This window comes from Anarrhichthys ocellatus, unplaced genomic scaffold, assembly GCF_004355925.1.
Source record: "Anarrhichthys ocellatus isolate YVR2014 unplaced genomic scaffold, GSC_Weel_1.0 scaffold56, whole genome shotgun sequence".
Classification (NCBI taxonomy): Eukaryota; Metazoa; Chordata; class Actinopteri; order Perciformes; family Anarhichadidae; genus Anarrhichthys; species Anarrhichthys ocellatus.
Genome location: NW_022280086.1, coordinates 2,341,965 through 2,356,962, shown reverse-complemented (window position 1 = coordinate 2,356,962; position 14,998 = coordinate 2,341,965). Strand labels below are relative to the sequence as shown.

The 14,998-nt window shown below is 42.4% G+C and overlaps 1 protein-coding gene across 1 annotated transcript in view; it reads right to left on the bottom strand.

Annotated features, from left to right (window-relative positions):
* smg1 (SMG1 nonsense mediated mRNA decay associated PI3K related kinase) overlaps positions 1-14,998 on the bottom strand; it is a 60,892-nt gene that overhangs the window by 41,568 nt on the left and 4,326 nt on the right. Inside the window, exons 3-14 of the mRNA XM_031871131.1 lie at positions 13,941-14,093; positions 10,894-11,030; positions 9,282-9,340; positions 8,140-8,353; positions 7,673-7,798; positions 7,518-7,590; positions 6,652-6,749; positions 6,343-6,516; positions 5,074-5,295; positions 4,485-4,586; positions 2,884-3,174; positions 1,033-1,163 (exon numbers count right to left, since the gene is read on the bottom strand). Of these exons, the coding sequence (XP_031726991.1) occupies positions 1,033-1,163; positions 2,884-3,174; positions 4,485-4,586; positions 5,074-5,295; positions 6,343-6,516; positions 6,652-6,749; positions 7,518-7,590; positions 7,673-7,798; positions 8,140-8,353; positions 9,282-9,340; positions 10,894-11,030; positions 13,941-14,093 (1,780 nt within the window). The remainder of the gene's footprint in view (positions 1-1,032; positions 1,164-2,883; positions 3,175-4,484; positions 4,587-5,073; positions 5,296-6,342; positions 6,517-6,651; positions 6,750-7,517; positions 7,591-7,672; positions 7,799-8,139; positions 8,354-9,281; positions 9,341-10,893; positions 11,031-13,940; positions 14,094-14,998) is intronic.

Below are 14,998 nucleotides of genomic sequence, written 5' to 3'. Positions count from 1 at the left end.
ATAAAAAAATGACTACAACGACCAATAAGTTGACTAACCGTTAGCATACACAAGAATTATTGTTGTGGTATCCTTATCAAATTTAAGGTATCTAAATCGGAATATAAAATGTTGCATACCCAGCCATGTTACACCGCCACGTTTCTACAGTAGCCCAGAACAGACAAATCAAAGACTGGCTCTAGAGAGCCTTTTGTGTTTCTACATTACCTGAAGGCCACCTTAGATGTCAGACACTGAAACTGTGGTAACGTAAGCCGTGTTAAACGTAGCTGTATTAAGGGAAGGATAGCCTCTGAGGGAATCGCCTTGGCGTGACCAACTATGGAAACTCCAATGACACCACATCTGTCACTGTGCTACGACCACATCCCCTCCTATTACCAGAGTCGACCCCCCCCTCGCATATCATCCTCACTTTCTTCCTGTGAAGAAACTACAGCTCCCTCAGCTCATCTAGGCTGAGCCACTACCCCCGCCAAAGGGTCGGAACCGAAGGCCAAAGAGGCTGCATCCCATCTGTGCGGGGTGTCCATCTCAGGCATGGACCCTCATCCAATGTGCATAGCTTGCATGGGTGCTTAACATGCTCAGGAATCGCTGGCTGACCCTCGGTCATGTTTGCACTGTGCATCAAAGCCTCCTTTACAGGCCTGCCTGCAGGGGTCATTGACACCATTCAGAGTGCAAGGGCTTTACAGTGGTAAGTGGATGGGTTTTGAGGAGCGGTGCGAGCTGAGGCACGCCATTCATTTTCGGGTGTTCAGTGCCTGCTGTGTTTCTTGCAAGAATTAGTAGATAAGGGGAAGGCCTTCTCCACTATTAAAGTTTATTTAGTGGCTATCTCAGCCAGTCATTTAGGCTTTGGGACGAAGCCCGTGGGGCAGCATCCATTAGTATGTTGTTTCATGAAGGGTGCACGCTGTAAGCTCCCCATTTCCAGAAGCAGTAACTTTCAAATGTTACTAGGTGTATAACATTCAGAATGCTGTAGTGGACAGTACAGGTGTGTGTGCATGGCTCAGACATTACCTGGTGCAGTGGGAGTACAGGGTGTAGAGTACAGCGTACTGGATGGCAGGGTAGTAGACCGCTAACTCAGAGTGGACCAGCATCAGATTGTGACTGAGCAGAGCGAAGACCGTTGGAGACAGCGCCCACATCTAAACACATGAAACACACTTCAACACATGGCCACATAAAACAGCCATTCATCTTCTAATGCAGCTTCACAATGGCAGCTTTTCACCATGACAATGGGCCTTTGTGTTAAGGTGAAAGGTTAACTGGAATGTAACTTTCATCTGGTAAGCATATGGACTACACTGCAGACTAGTACCGGGGGGGGCACACTTGTTTTGATTGGAAACAAGGAGACACAACCCAAACAACAGTGAATGTGGACCTTTCCTTCAGTTACAGTAAGCCCCATGTGCCATAAAAAACTCATCTTCTATCACAATAACTACACTAAATGTTTTAGTCGTAATTAGTCGTAATTGGTTTTCCCACACATTACATGAAGTATTTGTGTCTGCACTTATATCTCACTAAAATTAATTCAATACGTTAAAAAGCAAATATAGTGCACAGCCCTTAAAATATTATGATGTTATATGTAGAACTGCTCCCCTTCCATGACGTTATCAGCTGTAACCGCCGTATTAGAGCAGTGCAGATTGGAGGCTGTGAGCTAAATCAGTGGGGCACGCTCACATGCACGGCCGGACGGCTATATGAACAAGGAGATAAGATATCACAAGATTTCTTGCGATAGCGTCAAAAATTCATACCAATTGAAAATGCGCCGCTATCCTTTTAATTATCATTGTATATTATCTGGGGGTGTGCAGATCTTGTCCGTAGATTATTTGATTAATCCGTTAACAGTTGTCTGTCGTACAACAGAGCTAAAGTTGCCGCAAACATAGTTGTGAAAGCAAACACAGTTTCAGAGATTTTCTTCAATAAAGCGCCTCAGGACAGTTGCTTTAACAGTTTCATGTCATTTTCATGACATGAAACCTGATGCTTACACCACTTTACTGCCTAAAGATGCATTTTGTGTTGACACTTTTCTCTGTACTGTGTTAAGTTATTGTTTTGTATATTGTGTGACGTTGTATATCAGCACATATATAGCCCTATTTTTGATTGGTTACCATTCTTAAGAGGGTGGGTCTTAGGTAATATAAGCAGGCCTGAGTGCAGACATGGAGATACGGCCTGATAGCAGTGTGCTACAGATGAATGCACAGAGAAACCTCTGGAGAGAACCTCAGGTTCCATTATGGTGCGTTCAGGAAAAATCAGTATTGGACAAAAGTAAATCACAACATTACCATATGTTCAAATATTACATTTGGTGAGAAACTTATTAAATCCAGTTGTTTGAAGGAGATGTTTTCACAGCAATATGAAATAGATATTAGAGATGAATTATGACCCGTTTATAACAAGCTCTAAGCAGCTTATAATACTTCATTACACTACTAATGACAAGATGTTTTAATTCATTCAAACAATCTTTCATCTTATAATCATTTGAGTTGTGTGTTTTTATGCAAATAACCACTGTAGAAGATTCATAAAGTAGTAGGATATAGTTGATGTTGATACATATTTTAGTTCATTAGCTATAGATATACATTACAAATATTCTAGTTAATAATCATGAAAAACTTAAAACCCTGATATTTGCTCTGACAATAACCGTGACATCAGAATTTGATATGGTAGTAATCCATAGAGGCAACCAAGGCATTTAGACACGTTGAAGACATGTCATGTCTCATTTTACCAGTACCACTTGTGCCATGTCACCGGAGTAGGACTCAGAGCGCCATGTAGTGAACAGCAGCATAGAAAAGCACAGTGGCTTACCCCAATGAGAGAGTTCTTGGTGTTGCCGATGGTGGTGAGGGTGCTGAGGTTGAATATGAGGGTGAACTGGGCCTTCTCCTGGGACAGGGTGAGGGATGCAAAAGCAGGGTGCTGGATGCTGGTACAGGGGCTGCTGGCTGCTGGGACCCTCCCACTGGGTTCCAGGGTTCCCATCAGGCTGGACAGGGCACACGCCATCTCACCCAAAACCATTTTATAAGCTGCCTCCAGGGTTGGAATGTTCTTCAGGCTCAGCAGTGCCTGGTACACACCATGAACAGCTGATATCACCTGTGGAGTCCATGCACACACACACACACACACACAAATATAAACACTCCTTTAGCAAACATTTGAGGACATTATATTGTTTTATTTTAATTTCATCCAACCTAACCGTAACCATAAAAATAGCAGCCCTCACCCTGACTGAACCCCAGTTTGAACTTATTACCCTCCTCTCTGTACTTTGGGTCCGAGTCTGTTTTTCCTGTTAAGGGCCCCTTAGTTCCAATGCAGGGAAATCTTAATCTAAAGCAAACAATAAGATTTTAGACGACAGCGTGCTTCCAGCTTTGAGGCAGCAGTTGATGTTTGGCCTTTTCCTGTTTCAACACGACAAGTTTCCAGTGCACAAAGCCTGCTACTGGAATGAAGCGAGCCAGACCTGATGTCCAACCAGGAGATATATGCATTTAGGCATCTAGACGTGGTGAAGACGACTTGCTGAAGTTCAAAGCGAGCATCCGAATGGGGAAGAAAGGGGATTTAAGTGACTTTGAACGTGGCATGTTTGTTGGTGCCAGACGGGCTGGTCTGAGCATTTCAAAAACTGCTGATCTACTGGGATTTTCACACACAACCATCTCTAGGGTTTACAGAGAATGGTCCCAAAAAGAGAAGATATCCAGTGAGCGGCAGTTGTGTGGACGAAGATGCCTTGTTGGTGTCAGAGGAGAATGGGCAGAGTGGTTGGAGATGATAGAAAGGCAACAGTAACTCAAATAACCACTCGTTACAACCAAGGTATGCAGAATACCATCTCTGAACGCACAACACGTGGAACCTTGAAGCAGACGGGCTACAGCAGCAGAAGACCATGTGTGAACGGTTCAGGCTGGTGGTGGTGGTGGTGTAATGGTGTGGGGAATGTTTTCTTGGCACACTTTTGAGTGTATATTAATGGTTTTTCAACCATCTTCAACTACGACATATGGCTGGAGATGTACAGAGACGGGTATCGATCCAACACTGGATAGGGTAACGATGACAATGTGCCGATCTAGTATCCTATACTATTATTTCAATACATCAGTAGATTTATATCTATGTATGTAATTGTTACATTTTGTTTGACCATGTTTAAGCCAAGCTTGACACTGCGTTCCACATGACAGAATGACCCCAGTCTCTTCACCACAGTGAGGCTACAGCATTCACTAAGTCAGATCAGTGCATCCCTAGCTGCAATGTTCGGGTACTCGCATACTTTTGGCCCTGTAGTGCATTTGCAAACCTTACAACCTCAGCAAAGTAACCTTTAGCTCACCTTGTTAACCTCTCACACAGTTCTTTTGATAAAGCAACACACACTCACACACCTCTTTCTCTCTATGGAAGCGCAGCTTCAGCAGCTGGGAGTCCGGCGCCAACAACTTCTCAACAAAGGACGCAGGCAGCTTTGTGTTGATCTGGTCCACAATCTGAAAGCAAAGGCAGAGAGTCACTTCAAGGAAATGTTACAGAAAAAAGTCTGCTGGCCTTCTGTGTCAGGAAAGCCTCTCTGAAAATGGTATGGCTTTGCAGGAATTCTATTCAATACAATTCAATTTTGTACACTTCATGCATTTATGATAAAATTGTTTACAAGAGCAAAACAAAAGAAAACAATTGCTGATCTAGCCTCCTAATTTTGCTCTCAAAGTGCATTTAACTTAATAAATGTATTCCTGCATTCCTATTCCTTCGCAGAAAAAACTAAAATGACTTAGTTTTTTCAATATGGTGCAGATCTAATATGTAGAGTAGCAGGAATGTAGCATTACATGGAAGTGAAAGCAGTGCTGTTTATTCAAATATGAAAGTGCAGTAAAATATTTGGTCCCTAAACAATTGTAATCTAAATACTGATGAAAATAATCAGATCATAATTTTGGTCAGGTGCGATCAAACTCTAAAGAGCAGCAGTACCAGAGTGACGAGGCTGAGCACTGCCAGGTTGTATTCAGGGCCGCAAGCCCGGCAGCAGTCCAGCTGGTCCAGACCATAGGCTAGGACGGCCTCCATCAGCTGACCACAGGGCTCCACACCGGCCAGCAACACGCCCACACACTCATTCCCTGCTGTGAGAACCGGCTCAGAGAACTGGACCTGCTTCGCCGTGGTCACACAGGACAGAACCCGGTTCAACACCTGAGGAAAGAAAGAACAGAGGAAATCAAACTGACGTGACACCTCAGAAGCACTGTTAATCTCATTCCAATCAGTGACCGAATGCCAAAACTTTATTAGCACATTTTACCAACGTCCAAGTAGCAGTAAGGTAGATATTAACTGCACCTCTCATGTAATCATAGTTTTCAGATTTCATCATTTGGCTGCTGCAAATTTTAGAAATAAATAAATACATTTGTGGGAAAAAAAAGTGAATTCATTTTGACATAAGCAAAAAAACAATGTATAGACTGATGTGTGTGTGGTCCCTAATCCCTCTGTATCATCATTTACGACCCACTAGAAGTGTGTGGTGGTGTCTGTATTGGCAGACACTCCGCCCCTTTGCCTGGACTTCCTCTTTTCTTATTATTTCGCCGTGTTCGGGGCATCAGCAGAGAACATTTGGATCCCACGTGGGGATGTAACCTCCAGCCGGAGTGTGCCGCCCGTTCTCATTCTCCCCGCGCCATACCGAGGCTTTAGGTCCGTGGCACTCTTTTGTGTCCGATACAAAGCAGCGGGGAACGGGTTGTTACATCGCTGTGTGTTTTTATTTGCTCGTGTGCGTTTCCCCGTCCGTCTCTGCTGCGTGGTGTATGTCAGGGACCGAGCAGAGACAAAGACCACAGCAGGACGAAGCTCGTTTGTGAGGTGTGGATGCGTTTACTTATACAGAAAATAACGTTTTATTCTTCTGATTCTTGGCATTGGAAAATAATTAGGAGTAAAGATGCACCAATATGGAATATCAGGGCCGATAACTATTATGATCACACTCCATTATTAAAGTTGCTCCCATACTAGTATCAGAAGTTACTCTGATACTGGCTAAAATGCTGGATCGGCATCTATGCACCAATCACTGGCTAAATAATTTACGTTGCATTGACTTACATTACATTTTCTGAAAATTATAATGAAACTGAATACAGCTAGTGACATATCAACGCTGCTCTCCTCATTTTCCCTAAGGAGCTGATCTTTTAGAACAGTGACCCGGGTGGTAATTGGTGTGGCTCTTACATCGGTAACGTAGGCCTCAGTGATGGGGGGTCCTCTGAAGGGGCTGAATCGCTCTCCGATGCTGCGGACCACTGTACTGAAAACCCTCAGCAGAGCTGCCAGCTTAGGCAGTGACACTGAGGGAGGGGGGATGTCTTCATCCAGCACCTCGCCTGCCATCCCATGGTTCAGATCCTAAACAGAGCACAGGCGCAGTCCAGGCCAGTTCTATTTACTGACACATTTCATCAGAATCAGCATAACTGGCATTAGAGCATGGCTGTAGAGAAGCCTAATGTGGCATGCTATAAGACTGTGGATTAACTTCACCTCTGCGTATGCCTCCATGTCCTCTAAGAACTGTCCCAGCAGAGTGGTGGAGAAGGTGAGGTCTGCCACCCAGAACTGCTCCAGACTCTGTAACCAGGCTAAACAGACACAAAAGCACAGGACTGCCATTATGTGTTCAGGTACAGTACTAGTGTTGTGCACCTGCATTTTGGTAGCACATACAACCCAACACACAACCACTAGTTGGGTGAGTAAACCAGAAGAAAAAACACATGAAGCGTAAAAACAAGCTCTGGGTCTAGAGATGTCAGAAGCGCATTTTGCTCTTCTGGTTCCCTCTTCTCAAAGTGAATGGGTTTTAGTTGGATGCCTGAAATACAAACTGGGGTTAACACAAGCTTAAGAGATTTCAATATTTTGCTCGGACTGGGCGGACTGTATAGCACGGCAGCAGAACGGTGAGACTGTGTGTTTACATCAATAATGCTCGTGGTCAAAGTCGTTCATATTATCTGCTCAGAGAATTCAACAGTGTTTTTGTTGCTGCTCTTTACATTCTTCCTGATGCAAGTTTAAAAAAAGTGCACGACAGGAATTGTATATGGTCAGCAGCAGACATGACAAAACAACTAGATATGGTATTTATCTTTAAATCAAACACACCTCAGATCTGTTTTACCTAAATTCCATTGTGACTTACATTTGTATTTTTGAATTGCTGAATGACTTTAAAACAGCTCTATTTTATATATGAAGTTGTCTTTGTTTCCCTTGTTGCACAAAAGGGGAACACAAAACAGCAAAAACTAAATTACAACAACATCGATATCGGCATCAGCTATCGGACAAATTATTTTTCTGAACACCAGACAACTTTGAAAATGCCAGTAAGAAAACCAACTGACCTGAAACTTGCTGAGTGAGCACCTGCGTCTGTGTGTGGTCAATGTGCCAGCCCACCAAGATGTCCACAGTGTCCTGTGGGAAAGCAGCAAACACCTTAGTTAGTTGACCCCGTGTGCCTCAAACGTTTGCAACCAATCACTGCTCCAACACTCACCCTGAAGTTGGTGCTGAAGACATGCGGGTAGCTGCGAGCCACCTGAAGAATGCACTTGACACTTTGACAAAGCAGCTCTGGTGTGTCCACATTTTCCAGAATAGATTGCAGGTTGCTCATCACTAGCTGAAAGGCACCAAACAGAGTCCAGTCCAAAACCCAGTCCAGAAAACCATCCCCCTAGCAGGCCCTTAATATACACTTTCCACCACTGTACAACATGATATACATGTTCCATCTCTATCAACCTGCTGGCCACAGGATGTTTAGGAGCAAAGCCCAGCTCTGGGCTATCATTTATAACTCTACACTAAATGTTTGCATGTGTACAAATGAGGAAATGTTCGTACGCCAGAAAATATTCTGATTTATATAACCTTGCGTATTTCCTTTTGTGCGTATGCAACGGTTGAGAATCAGACCCCAGATCTGTACTGAAAGCCTCTGCAGCCTCCGTGTGTCGTTACCTGCATGACGTGAGAGAAGGCCTTTCTCTCTCCAGCAGCCTCCAAAGCACACTGTGCTGCCACCAGGTACAGCAGCTTCACCTCGTCACGACCGCTCGAAGTGAGCTTGAGAAAGAGCCACTTGAAGATGCGCTCAGCCTCGAAGCCGAGCCCCGTGCAGAGGAGGCCCAGACAGGCTGCGGCGTCCTGACGCAACTCCCACAGCAGCTTACTGCTGCACACATCAACACCACAGGGAGGGAGACTACATGTTAGAGGCTGAATGGCATGTGGGCTCAGCTGAGAGCAGTCATGGTTGAACTACAGGGGGTGCAGTGGGATTCATGCCTCTGAGACAGAGGTGCATACATTGCCTGCATTGGGAAGATGCATCCGTTACCCCTTTCACTACATCATTAGGTTGTTGATATACAATAGGAATTAGATTGAGATGGTTATTCTAAATGCAAAAGTAATAGGACATTTAAGTACTGCACAGTGTTGTTAGTAAATGGATGCTGAATCCCCAGAACCAAATATTACCAACAGGACAGCATAGTTCAGCACTTCAATTCAATCATTTTCAATACTAATGTTTCAGGCAGGCACAACTTCTCAGAACAAGAATGAACAAAACCTCAGCAACATCAATAGAATCATCTAGAAAGTGGAGAACACATATAGTGATCACAACAACCATATGATTTATATGTTACCTTTTTATTTCCTATGCAGATTACCAACTAATTGACACATATATATATATATATATATATATATATATATATATATATATATATAGAACATGAATATAAAACAATCACAAGAGACAGCTTCACTATTAACTGAATTGTATGTTTAAACTTCTCTGACGTGTCTTAAAGACAGTTGCTAACAGGTGGGTGAATGAGACTATTAAAGCCTCTACTTGAACAACTGATCTGTCTTTAGCTTAGTGGTGGTGACATGAAGTCATGTGACCGTGGTGTAGTTCCTTTATAGCCTAACGTAAGCTGTTAACATCTGCCCATTAGTATTTACACTTCAAAAATCATAAAAGCAGAGTACATATACTATAAATAACAATACTTCATCCCTCCAGCACTCTTTATGTTCAGTATGTAGCCCAATAAATCTAGATCATCTACGCACTTTCCTCTTACCTCTCATTCAAAATGTCATGCAAGGTGCTGAGGACGGCGTCCAGCTGTTTGACCAGCGTCTGTGCAGGAGAAAATACAAGGCTCAAGGTTTACTTTATCGTCATGGGACAACACAGCGTTGCCTGTAGTCCCATTTTGATTGTAATTTGAATCCTATGTTATACAACTGCAAAACTGAAGAAAACACAAAACCAAATACTCAAATGTTTGTAAGTGTGCTCTGGAGTGCGTACATTCTGTTCTCACCCAAGAACAAATCCAAAATAACAAAACATTGGTGAATGTCAGAATCTTTGGAAGTGTGTTTTAAGAGGAAAGTTCTTCTTGAAAAAAGAAAAATGGGCCTCATGCAAGAACATTTCCATATTCTTATCTCAACTTTCTCTGTTTTTCCTGCTGCGTCAGATTCAGCAGATGCTCCCAACTTCAGATGACTGCGCGAGTGGCCAGCGTAAACATGAACAATACCATATAAGGCCATGAGTCTAGAAGGGTTCATTCATGAAACAGCCACCAAACTTTAGTCATGCTTTCAGAGACTTGTAGAGGAAAGTGTAACAGTTTCAGGAAGGACCTCCTCAAGCCAACAGAGAAAGATAACCAGTGTGGTTAACACCGCGTCATCTGAGGGCCCAGAACCTATATGACAATCATTATGAAACAGACGCCAACGGTGGATTTTAAGGCATATTTGTCTTTCGTAAAATATAAACGCTTCTGAAGGGTTCGAGCACTGCTATGGCAACTGCATGGCATCATTTCAATAATCCTGTAGTCAATGTAAACCGAGTGTTATCCATTTACTTTGTTATTGTCATCTATGGTGGTTATTTGCAGAAGACACCCAATTTGAATGAAAAGGAAATAAATAACTGTATTTATATTTAAATAGTAGCTTAAATAAGCTGCTTAGAGCAAGTGTTAGGAAGGAACAGGTCATAAGTTTCTCACCAAAACTACATTTTACAAGATTTCCTTTGAACACATCACCATAGCTTTATAGTTGTGTAACAATGAGCATGAATCTAGCTTAGGTCTGTTCGATTGGAGCTTTGCATTCTAATAGTGAGTGAATCTGTATCTGCAACAGAGCAGGAACATTTTCCTGTCAGGTACATGCAGAATACAGCGAAGTACATCGCAATACCACACACGTTTCATGTGCAGAGTGAAATGGAGGCATTATCAGCACAATGTACTTAAATATAATTCATGTCTGTTTAAGGAGGCGCTTTCACTTTATAATACTTTAATCATCATAGATTGTGTGAGTGAAATGCCTCTCTGGAGGTAAATGTAGTAACCAACTCCAACGCGTTCCTCTGAAGTAGAAGTACACAGTGAGTAGTATACAGAGGTGACTATCTTTGAAGTGCTTTTGGGGCCTTTTGTTAGTTATTTCGATGTACAGCGAGTTAGAAATTAACGTAATCCAATCATTTCATATCTAAACATCCACCAGAGTGTATTTTACTGTAGTTCACAGTAGCTGTGACTCCACTACTGTACATGATGGCAGGTGTGTTACTGAGCACCCAAGGAAGAAGCAGACGTTTGGCCCGTCCTGAGCAGGGATGCACTCTTTTGTGAACAGGAAGAAAACGGGACTGACCACTTTGCTCTCGCCGTGGCTGATGAAGTCCTTCAGCTGTTTGAGGGTGGCCAGCCTGCGGTCGCGATCGTCCTCCCTGGAGACCCGTCGCAGGAGGTTGGCCAGCCGGGACTCCTCAGAGTGAGCCATCCCTCTGTCTGCAACGGGAACACCACATGTCAGTCACAACACACTCTCACATAGCATGCTGCCGTCCATGTGCAGGTCCAGAATGATCATCATCATCAATGTGTTAAGTTATGACCTAAAAATCAACCACATATGAACTAGTTGATATGGCTCACTTTACCATGAGTAGCTACTTGTGCAACTACAAATGCTTAGTTGGATTTTTATTATCTTGCACTGCCAACAATGGCATGTTTGCTGCCTGGGCTGACATCAGGAGATCACACTCCATGGCATAGACTTGTTAAGGGCTGCAACAGCTAAATCGATTAGTTATCAATTATAAAAAATAGTGGTCATCAAATTCTATCATCTATTAGTTGGGTTTATGTTTTGATGCATGACATGCACTGTCTCCATTGGGGCAGTAAGCCAGCCAAAGCCTTGTGACGTCACATGATGGATTACAGGAAATGACACCACTGTCTCCTTTGAAAGGTGGCAGTACAGTGAAGAACAAACGCATGACTACAGCTTATAGTTCAAGAACAAAGGTACGGGTGAAGAATACCCTCAGTCCGTTATCTCTGTGTTTTGTGATGGATCACTGCAGCTGGGCCCCTGATGAAGCTACTTTAAAGCCAACGCATGAGTGAGTCTCCAGCAGCGTGGTGTCGGTGTCTGGAGGAGCAGAGAGGAGCAGCTCTGCTCCTGGAGGAGGAGGAGGAGACGCTGCTGCGGGGAGCCGAGCTCTCCTCCTCCCTCCGGAGCTTCGACTGCAGGTCTGCAGAGAAGCCAGACCTGGGTCTGGCTACGGTGGACCGGTCTCTGCTGGAGTCTGAGCTGAAGGAGTTTCTGGTGAACCTGCATGATGTCATCCGATTTCACCAGAATCCGACCCGGTGGCTCTGACGACGAGCATTAAGAATAACTCTATAGAAATAGACCATCTTCTCTCTGATGGTCTCTTTACTGATGGAGGTCTGATAGACGATCAGGACTACACTGAGACTGATTCTGGACCAGTTAAAAGTTCCTCACCATAACTTTAAATAAAAGTAGCAACACTGCAGTGTACAAATACTTAAGTAAAAGTCCTGCATTCAAGTAAAAGTACAAAAGTATTAGCATCAATATATACTTAAAGTACTCATTATGCAGAATAATATATATTTTATTACTGGATTATAGTTATTGATGCATTGTGTTCATGTTGGAGCTGGGTAGCTATATCTTTCATTTATTAGTTGATAATATTTTCTTTATAATTAATCAGAATCTTTAAAGTAACTAAAGCTGTCAAATAAATGCTGTGTAGTAAAAAGTAGAATATTAATCTCTGAGATGTAGTTGAGTAGAAGAATAAAGTAGTAGAAAATGGAAATAATCAAGTGAAGTACAAGTACTTTGAAGTTGTACTCTAAGCTACCAGGAGGAACTGTGATGTGTGGATTGTGGCGGTCCCTGTGGTCCCACTTTAGGGCGCGAGGTGACAGCGGGACAGAAACTGACGTAGTCACGAGTGCAGATGTTCATGGCACTTGGTCCTGCCCCGTGGGTCGTGTGATTAGACCTTTTCAGACATGACTGTCACAAATAGTTGACTGATGAAAGCTCTATTAACAGGACTATGGATTGTACAAAGAAGGCCAATTCATTTTTTAGATGCTTTAGAAAGAAAGTAAATATTTAGTTGTCAATTCAAATTGTTCAATGTAATTATTGACTTCTGTATAAAGGCGATAAAGAAGTCCATGAATAGAAGATACGAGTTGACAGCATTGAGGAGGTTTTGCCGGTTACACTTGATGTCTTTTTGTACATTTTGTTTGTTGCCCTCTGGCATGTTGGAGAATACAACCAACAGCACGTTACGCATCAACGCCACGGTATGTGCTGGTAGCTCTGTGGAGGATCACTAAGGTGTGAAGCGCGATTACAAACAAAGCCCTCATTTTACTAGTGTGGAGCGAAGGTGAATCAGAACGCTATCATAATGTGAGCAAACGGTATTTATTTCAATTAAGTGTTTTCTGCAATCCACCACCATAGATAGACAAGTAAGTAAAAAGAGAACATTTACAATGTTAGACGTTTACAACGACTTTGAGACGGTAAATGATGCCATGCAGTTGCCATAGCAGTGTTCTACCCCTCATATAACATTTATATTGATATTTTAGGGAAAACATAGTGTGAAATATTACAATTACCATCCCGACTTCAAACCTATAGTGCGATATACATTTTAGGCCACAGGGTCTGTGGAGGGCTGGTTGCTGCTCCGGTCTGAGCTGAAGGAGTTTCTAGTGATTTTGCACAGAATCTGACCTGCTGGACCGGATGATAAGCATTAAGAATAATTATATAGACAATCTTCTCACTGATTGCCTCGTTTACTGATGTTGGTCGTAGACAGTCATCAGTATTACATTAAAACTGTTTCATAAGCAGTTAAAACTTCTTCAAAGTAACATTAACTTAAAGTATTTGTATTTAGTTACATTCAAACGCTGGCTTCTTTACAACAGAGATAGTATTAGTTATATTAGTTACATTTGTTCTCAGTGCATGGCTGCATCCCCATTTCATTCTTTACTGTAGCGAAAGAGCATTGAACAAGAATAAGTTCTGTTTTTGAATGAAAACGCTGGAAATAGTATTTAACTGTTGTCCTTATATCAGATTAAGAATCTATGAATTAGAGTAATAGATTCAATGACGGAAGTAGTAGTTAGTTACAGACCTAGCGTTATGTTTGCACTCTTATTCCCCAGGTGTCAGCTTGAATTTACAGTTCTTTACAGTGCAGTTAATATGACAAACATATGTAAGAATAGATTCATCTTCTCCAGCTAAACCCGAGCAGCAGATCTGATGACATATGAAGCCATTGCTGTTCACATCTTAGAACGTCGGTAGTTTGTCAGAGAGCTTACCCTGCAATTTCCTCATATCCTTTGAAGCTAAAGCACGGTTTCCATGCTGAAAAGGAGTCAAATCCGTTGTCACATCATTGGACCTCAACTCTTGCCCCACCGACTTCCAACCAAATGTAGCATCACTGACTCCTTGACCAGCTTCATATCCATCTGAGGGACACAAACCATGTGAGATTAAACCAATGCATTACATCGGAGCCAAGACACACACAAGCATGTCTCGACAGCACAAAGCAAACGGGAGGAACTTATATTTCATGCATGTTTGAAAAAAGAAAAGAAAACTTTTAATACATTTCTGCTTCACTTCTGACATAAAGGCTGCAGCAGCACAGGAGTTATCACTGAATCATCATCCCTTACTTTAAGAAACCAGATCAGCCAAATATAGGAGATCAGATGTCAGATTAGTCTAAAAAAATATAAGTGCAGGACAAGACAGGTAAATAAAATGATCTCACCACATCTATACATTTTGGATTTTATGGTTGAATAATGCCTAAAGCAGTATGATTTTGTTATCAAATCAATAATGAAATTGATGAGAATGTATTAGTGAGAACTGAGATTAAGAAGTAAGCTATATTTGTAGTCTTAAATTAATATTGGGGTTAACACAACAGTACAATAGGATACAGGGTTTATGCAGTTTTAATACCACGTACAACCAAATTGTAATACCCACTAACTTTTTTAAGGGTAACTACATCCTCAAATTCTCTTAGAGTCCTTTCTCTAGGGCTGAATATCGTTAAAAGTACTAGAACAACGTTTCCAGTCAAACGATACATGCAATCCATCCTTTTTGTGCCAAGAACAAGAAAATACTTATTTGTCACCACAAGTGTTCTTTGGTTTAATCAGACGTGTAACTGGCCCACCACTGCAACAGCTACAACCCATACAGCCAGAACACAGAGATGCTAACAGTGCTACAGCCACCAGGGGGCAGTCCAGATGTTTTGGCTTAACTTTTGGGCAGCCGTAATGCTTCCGCTGCGACGTGGCCACACACACACACACACACACACACACACACACACACACACACACAC